Source organism: Pygoscelis adeliae, unplaced genomic scaffold (genome assembly GCF_000699105.1).
Source record: "Pygoscelis adeliae isolate BGI_AS28 unplaced genomic scaffold, ASM69910v1 Scaffold410, whole genome shotgun sequence".
In the NCBI taxonomy this organism is placed as follows: Eukaryota; Metazoa; Chordata; class Aves; order Sphenisciformes; family Spheniscidae; genus Pygoscelis; species Pygoscelis adeliae.
The window spans coordinates 2,173,886-2,181,933 of record NW_008823913.1 but is presented as its reverse complement, the minus strand read 5'-3'; the positions used below and the strand labels follow the sequence as shown (position 1 = coordinate 2,181,933).

General features: G+C 40.5%; 1 protein-coding gene across 1 annotated transcript in view; it reads right to left on the bottom strand.

Annotated features, from left to right (window-relative positions):
* Window positions 1–3,369: 3,369 nt before the first annotated feature.
* TRMT2A (tRNA methyltransferase 2 homolog A (S. cerevisiae)) overlaps window positions 3,370–8,048 on the bottom strand; it is a 9,068-nt gene continuing 4,389 nt past the window's right edge. Inside the window, exons 7-14 of the mRNA XM_009318717.1 lie at window positions 8,020–8,046; window positions 7,644–7,759; window positions 6,899–7,010; window positions 5,697–5,819; window positions 5,000–5,075; window positions 4,410–4,526; window positions 4,094–4,190; window positions 3,370–3,756 (exon numbers count right to left, since the gene is read on the bottom strand). Coding sequence (XP_009316992.1) covers window positions 3,498–3,756; window positions 4,094–4,190; window positions 4,410–4,526; window positions 5,000–5,075; window positions 5,697–5,819; window positions 6,899–7,010; window positions 7,644–7,759; window positions 8,020–8,046 — 927 coding nt within the window. The 3' untranslated portion in view covers window positions 3,370–3,497. The remainder of the gene's footprint in view (window positions 3,757–4,093; window positions 4,191–4,409; window positions 4,527–4,999; window positions 5,076–5,696; window positions 5,820–6,898; window positions 7,011–7,643; window positions 7,760–8,019; window positions 8,047–8,048) is intronic.

The following is an 8,048-nucleotide window of genomic DNA, read 5'->3' as shown; positions in this document are numbered from 1 at the left end:
ATTACTCCTTTAGGTAGGCTTTACTTTAGCTGACGTCTTTTCAGCAGAAAAAACTGTACTCGCATGGCACTGTAAAAGACAAATCACCCGCGTGGATCTCTTTATTTTTCTGAAATCAGAATGTCGATGCATTTGCAGGTCACCTGCAGAATATCCACAGATGCCTCGCTTACAAATTTGTTTTCATTATTTTTAAGAGGATTGCTGTATTACCTCAGTCTGCCACTACCAGAATCACAAGGAGACCATTGCCCTTAATTAAACCATCCAGAGATTTCATTGTGAACCAAAGCCTAGAACGTGTATTACGTATATTATGCATTCTAAACAAAAACAAACAAAAAAAGATGGTATCAGACCTTGCTGCAGCCTTTAACTGGAGAGATGTCCGGAAAATAGCGCAATAACTGCTGGAACAACCAACCTAACTGCTGTTTATGTCATTGTGAAGTATTCTTGTGTTTCAATGTTTACTATTGTTTGGAGTGTAACAGTCTCGCATTTGCACATAAGCACGAGCTGCTGTGATAGAGGATAGATCGTTGCATTTAACTTCAGCTTCTGCATGGACACTTAGAGCGTGATTCAAGGTGTACCCTAAACTTGTCTTGTAACTCTTACGTGTTTTCTAGGTAATCGGCTGTAAAGGTTTAGATCTTGATTGTATGAATGCATAAAACAACTGCTGCTTTTGTCACTGATACTTGTTATTTATCCCTTCTGTGTCCCGAGGAGGATGGGTATTTTTATAGGGACGGAGTGTATTTTTAAGAACTGTTCCGTCCTTTGGGAATTAAGACAGTTTTCGCTTTGCCTATTACGTGCTTCTCAACAAAAGTGTGGTATATTGACTTTAAAGGATAAAATTAGCGTTCATTCAAATCTTTATGGTACTGATGGAAAAACGTACTGTGACTTCCAGTAAATAGTCAGATGCTACATATTTAAACGCCAGTCATCCAGCTTTTTCTTACGTATTTATTAAACAAAACTGATGAAGTCGTTTGGGTGCTCAGAAGTTTGGAAAAACACTATTATGCATAAACTTAACTGTTGTATGTAAACTTCCACCTTCCTGTGATGCTGTCAGGCTTTATACAAATATATTTGTAACATGCAGGTATTTGAAAGCATTATGATTATCTTACTAATTCTCTAGACTGTACTTGGTTCGGGAGTAAAAGCCTCCTAACTTTCCATGGGAAGAAATGCGAAGTGCAAGAAGCCATGCTGTTGCTAACCAAATAAAACGAGCGGCTACAGTATTCTGATGCGTATCTGAGAAAGTGAAAAAACGGAACAAAACTCGTTCTTACTGCCCAAGTAGGTAACAACGGTTGCTGTATGAGTTGTATTGGGTGCAGTTGCTTGATGCCAGTGCTAAATTGGTACAACTATAAAGCCTCATTTTCACTGAGCCTCTGCTTGCTTTTTTTCTGCACAATCATATAATCCTATGTGTTTGGTCTTTGAGTACTACATGTGTATTTTTCAGACAATTAGTTTTGAGCAATAAAGTTTGATATTATAAAATGCTCCAGTGTGATCGGTATTATGATAGCTTAAGCATATTTAGAAAAAGGAAGTTTTACTCCTTGATTCCTGTAGGTATTTTTAAATAGAAACTAAATCGGTACAGGCTCATTGGGTACGGAAGTACTTCTTTTATCACTTTTTTGGTAAGGAATTGAATGTTTTACATGGTTAGACATCACTTGGAATGAAATTGAATTAAAACTTTTCCTTGAATTGGAATCTGTATTTTTACTTAAATGACGTGACGGTTGGAAATGACACAACCCGAAGTCGCGGGGTTTGGTACCTGCTGTCACACGCCTGCCTCACTGGACAGGAAAGGGGGATCAGCAAGGCCCTGTGCTGTAATGGATTTTTTTTTTGTTCAGTCCGTATTCGATGTACATTAGAAGTATGTTCAATACTCGAGATTTAAAATGGTTATTCCTTCTAACAACCAGTATTACTGTTCTATAGCGTGGATCACAATCGGTTAAATTAATGCTAGGTGCTGAGCATCTGCATGGAAGTACGAATCCTGACCGGAGAGCAACTTGTGCAAGGGTGGGAGTCTCAACCAGGTTTGTCTCCACACCCAGTAACGCGCACTGGAAGCGCAGCTTAAGGTGCTGGGCCTCGCAGTTAAGTAGCGTCCGCTGTCATGGCCTGGGTGTCTGCAATACCTCTTACTGCGCTGAGGTTTGGCATGAAATACAACTGCCGCCTTCTCTTGCCGCACAGGGCTCTGAGTAAAACGGCTGGGAAGACACCCGAGAGAAGATCCTTCTGAGCCTAGGGCAGAGCTTTGGTAGAAAGAAACGCTGTGTCCAAAAGCACTTCAGTTACAACCTCACACGCTGACTAAGCTGAGGTAACACTCCTATTGCTTTTCTCACGCTTCAGTAATGACCGAGTTAGGCATTGCTCTTCCATAGGTGTATTTTCCATGAGGCTGAGGTAGCCTGTTTAAAGCTGCTACATGATCTGCAGTGCTGCAGAACTTCCTAGAGATGGTTGTGACAGGAGGTACTTGACTGAAGGTATCCACTGCGCAGACGTACTAACAGCCTGAGAGGAAAATGAGCCTCTTTATCAAAATTAAAACTTTCTTACTTCTTCCTGCCAAGATGGATGGCCCTGACTGCTGTCTGCACAGTTAATTTCTGGCTGTAAGTTTTCACGGGTGAGGGTATGCCTGGAGTGACGTCATCTCGGCTTTACTTGTACATCGTAGGAAGTGATCCAAGAAAGCCTTTATGTTGTCGGTGATGCTACAGTCCCAGAATAAAATGACTTCAGCTGTGGAAACTGTAGCACTGTTATTAGAATATGAGTTTGTTGCTTTCTCTTGAAGATTTAGCCAGTGAACGATTTACTGAAGGTTTAAGATTGCTAAGTCTTTACTAGCTCACTGAAAAGACGTGGCACCGCTTTGCAGGCTAGCAGAGCTGGAAAAAGTCAGTAATGACGGTTACGGGCCCCTGTCACGAGATGACCTGCTTTGGGAATTGGATGCTGTGTTCAGTCAGTCTCCTCAGTTGCTTAGTTGTTGTGGATGAACAGCAGCTATTCCCCAACACCTACCGTGTGGGGTATTACAGTCACGCTGGAAGGGATGGTGTTGCATTAAAAATCAGCCCAGGTTTCAAATCGTTGTACCTCAGTACAGTTGTGGAATACTTCATTTAAAGCTACGTTTCCACTGTTTAAAGAGTGAGACCACCATACATAATACTTCGCTCACCTAAATTTCCCCCTGAGGGCAGGAGGGGAAAAGCAGGATTTGGCCTAATAGTAGATAACAAAGTTTAACTCAAATTAGTATGATGAAATAACTCGGAAGCCTTGCAGCTCCTCTGTTGTACAGAGATTTATTGCCTGGATGTTACAGAAACGGCGTTACCGAAGCAGTTAGCGAGCAAAAGGAGTTTCTGGAAAGTGTCTCTTGGGAGTTAAGCTGATGCCCTCTCCAAATGCAGTACCTACGTGTGTACAGGAGTTGCCTGGCTCCCCTCAACGGTAGGTGGGTTGGTGCCATCCAAGCACTCCGAGTCGTACCCCGCTGTTGTGACTTCAGTAGCATCAGGCCTTGCTTCAGCAGAGCTCCCGTTTGCATAGTCGACCCTTTCGAAGAATATCAGTAACTCACAGTGCCTGGTCTGAGGGAAGAGATCCACAGCCATTGCTTTAACGGGGCGGAAGGATGCTCCTTTCACTCTGTTGGAAGGGGCCCGGCAAAGGCTTGATGGGAAAGGGAAAGAAAGGGGAGGAAGAACTGTATTAATATTTTGGTATACTGTTCACCACTGCTACTCTTCTAAGAAAGGGTTTTTCTTCCCCAAGCCTCGATCCCATGGTAGGGTTATTCACAACCCCTAATACTTCCATTATTACTCGTGTATCGGGCAGTACCGTTCCAAGCTTGCTGTGTAGCAGCTGTCAGCCGTTTCTGGTGAAAGGCAGACCTCAAGGAATAGGGCTTTAAAATAAAAATCCAACGACAGCCCCCCTCCCCAAGAAGCATGTATTTTTCTTCCTACCACATTTACTTAGTCAACTTAATGCAAGAAACACTCACTCCACGAAGTTATTCATTGCGGCTCTAGGATTGCAGGATACATAGATAAGCTTCTTCAGATGTTCAGCCCTTCTAATGGCAAGAATCACCTTGGAATCTAGATGATCAAAACCAAGACAGCCGTTTACCAGTTCTGCGTGCATCAACAGACTCGCACAAGAATTCCAGGTTATGCTCCAGCGTCAACAAAACTGTGATACCCAGTTGCTTCAAGCTATACCTGAAGCCTCCTGCTTAGATTTGTTCCACTGGTGTTTTCTTAGGTTCACCACCAAACACCAACTGGGAGAACAGACTTAAGAGAAGGTAAACTTACGCAGCCCTGCTCGTGGTGGATCTACAATAGTAATCAGGTTCTGAGGAGCTAATACGTTAATTAGGGAAGGAACAATATCTTCAGCCTTCCCACAATGAAATTCAGTATTATTCAGTTCTATAAAAAAAGAAAAGACGTTATCAGAGTACTTATCTAGTCAAAGCATCTTTCAAATTGGATGTTAAGTTCCGTGCCTTAGAAACTACAAATCGTTTAGTCCACCCCGAAATCAGTGTGATTTAAACAATCACTGGTACTTCAGATCATTTAAACAACAGTAACGTGAGCATCTTCCATTAGCTGGACTAAAGCAAAACCCCACAAAAAAAAGCTACTGTTAATGGTTTATTTATGAGGGTAACTGTGGCTTCATCTCACTTTTACAGTGAAATTTTTTATTTTTGGAGAAAAAAAAAGCTAGCTGTTAGTCAACAGGAAAATTGAGCTCACAGATTAGCACAGTATATGTTTTCAAGAGAGGTTTAATGTTTAAAATGGACAAGATTACCATCAACATGTGAAGAGAAACTAGCTATACAACTACTATACTTCTTAACAAACAAAGACCTTAGCATTTTAGCTTAACTAACCGTTAATCTGGGCATTCACTTTGGCATCCTGCACAGCTTCTTGGCAGAGTTCAATTCCAATCACTTTCTTTACTTTCTATAGAATCAAGGGAAAAAGATCTGTCTGTGGTACATAAATGTAAATTTAACCATTATTCATAGCATCAGCAATTAACTACTATACATCAATGCTGACTAGTACCAGGACAGAGAATTATTGCCTTGCAGCCAGAAAAAGGGCTGAGAGGGGACCCGCGCAAATAAAGAGACTGAAATGGTGGGATGAACACCCATCTATCCCAGCCTGTACGTGACAGACTCCAGTTATGCTGGCATCTTTTGTTTTTTGGGGGCCAGACTTCCTTATACGGTCTAGCAAGCTCCACTCTAAAAATTATGTAAGAAACGTTGGTTATTCATTAGTTACGTGGATCGATTCTGGTTAAATTTTGGCTATCCTACAGAACTACTGCCTCTTTTGACAAAATTTTTCAAAATAATTTTTCAAAATAATTTAGGCTGCTCAACACAAGGGTGAGCTTTCATAATGCTTTGGTAAAACAGCTGCAGGCAGTTTAATTAAAAATTAACTGAAAAAATTAAGACATAATGTGTTTCGTTTCAAGTACATCAAGTATTTTCTTTCATTGTAAGCACAACTAAAGATCTACCTCTGTTAAAAGCAGATTATATCCAGGAAGAGAAGGTACTCACTCACCTTTGCCAAAGAAATCCCAATAGTTCCCGTACCACAGCAGATGTCAAGCACAGTGCTCTCTTGGCTCAGTTGCGCCCACTCCCCAATGGCGGTATACAGAATTTCTGCAGCTTGTGTGTTTACCTGTGAAATTACGGGTCAAATAGGTCTGCTTCTTCATAAACAGTAAATGCGTTTTAATGAGTCTTAGAAAAGCGTGTTTTCTTTTTCTTGTTTCTAAGAAACAGGTCAACTTCACATGTAAGTTAAAATCACACGTAACTGACCTAGACCAGCACGTATTAAGAGATCACCATTCCAATGTTAAAGTCTCACTCAGTTCTCTCTGAGAAGTAATGCTTTGTTATCTGTGTTCTAGTAAAATCATGACTTGTTCTACAGTGCCTAAAAAGTAAGTCTGGAAGCTAGAGGAGACCACAAATAAAGTAATTAAGCAAAATGTTAAGCAATAAAGTGAAGTCCGGACTTCAAAAATACTTCCTCTCCTTGAGTAGGAAGTAGTAAAGATTCAAAACCAGGAGAACATAACCGTGACAATATGCTCAGCAAGCTTTATTTTAACCTCGTTTGTAACACCGCTTTAAAGTTAATGCTGTAATTACACATTATGGTTAAGGAAGTTGTGCATAATAAGCTTTCTAAACCAGTGCCTCTAAAGCAAGCATACTCCCTGTCTTGAAGAGCAAGCAAAGCACACTATGTGGGGGAAAAAAAAAGTAGCATGTATCTATGGCAAATAATAGAAAATACTGTTTCGTTTCAACATATTTACAATGCCAAGTGATAATATACTTCCTTCCTATTTCAATACTTCCCATTTCAACGATACAGGCTACCTGCTGTGGCTTTGAAGTGTTGGAAGGGAAGAAATAGGTTTTGGAAAAACAAACAAAAATTGGAACTACAAAGACTCCTGAACCTACATACTGCATGTTCTGTACATAAAGGCTGCCGTTCACCAGGAGGCAAATGATACTGAACTAGCAAAAAGAAGAAAAAAAGCTGTCTCCAACATGCCCCCATCAGGTTTACACTCATTCACTGTTTTTACAGCCGAACATAATACTCAAAGGTATTTAATCACACCAAATATATACCAAAGACTAAATCTCTACATATATAGTATCTTGTTACACAGCATTAGCTGAGCTGAAGGGCATTAATGCAAATCAGTTAAATTAGCAACTTCGCATCATCCTTACTTGAAAAAATGCATGAGGAGAAATTCTAAATTTTAGGCCGAGAAGTTCTTCATATATGTACTTATCACCAGCCACGTGCTCCAAAGGCAAGTCTTCTAGACTGGGAGATTTCCTGGGGTGGGGGGCAAGGCATGGGGAGAGAAAGAGAAAAAAAAAAAAAGAAAGAAGACAAACATGTTTGTTACATTTTTTACCAAAGCTGTAGTCATCTTAAAAAATTGTAGTACTACGTACTAAGCAGTAATTTATAGTGGGCCAATATTGATCATATCCTTTTAGAGACGATCTTCTTGGCCATTTTTTTCTTACAGTGTACACTTGTTCCACTGATGTAAACAGTAGGACCTACACTGTCTCTAGATGAAGACAGTGCGAGCCTTCTGCTCTGTGGAAGAGGATGGGGAGATTAAAAAAATCGCATAAAATAGGGAAGAGAGGAGGCAGAGGTTACTCGTTGATAATAATAAATATCCATCTACTGCAGTAAATGCTCCTACAGCTTGACAGCCAGCAACCAGTAGTGGGTTCACCCACTGAAACTCCACCTGCCTTTACCCAGCAAACACTACAGGAGAACGGGAAATTTCAGGAGTCTCTTGTGGAAAGGGTAAACAACTGTTCAACAAATTAGTAACACTGCTGCTACTTCTATGAAACAGACAAAATAATGGTGTGGAAGTGCTACCTACTTCTCCGTTGCAAACACGGAAAGTCCAGCCAGCACCAAAATCTCCCGAAGCCTCACCTTTGTCCTTCCTCCACAAAGTACAGAGAAGTAACGCCACTGCTCTTCCCCATCCCTTCCGTGAAGTGTTTTGCCAGAGAGGTTTTCAGGTCAGCTAGCTCTTCTTTACTTAATTTCTAAAGGTTTCATTTGAAAGAAGGGAGAATAATCATCTTAGTGACTTAAAGACAGGATTTAGCATATGCCTCCTATAAGCATATTAATTACTTGTTCATTTGCATGTGTCAGACTAGTCTAAATAGAAGAGTAGTAATGCAAGGTGAACTACACCAAGTAATTACTCCATTTCTCTTCTGCATGCACTATCCATAAAACCAAATTTATGTAATTTTAAAGCTGTATGTCTGAGCTGCACATTATATATCAGCTTAAATACCTGAGGGTTAAAATAAACAATTGCCATAA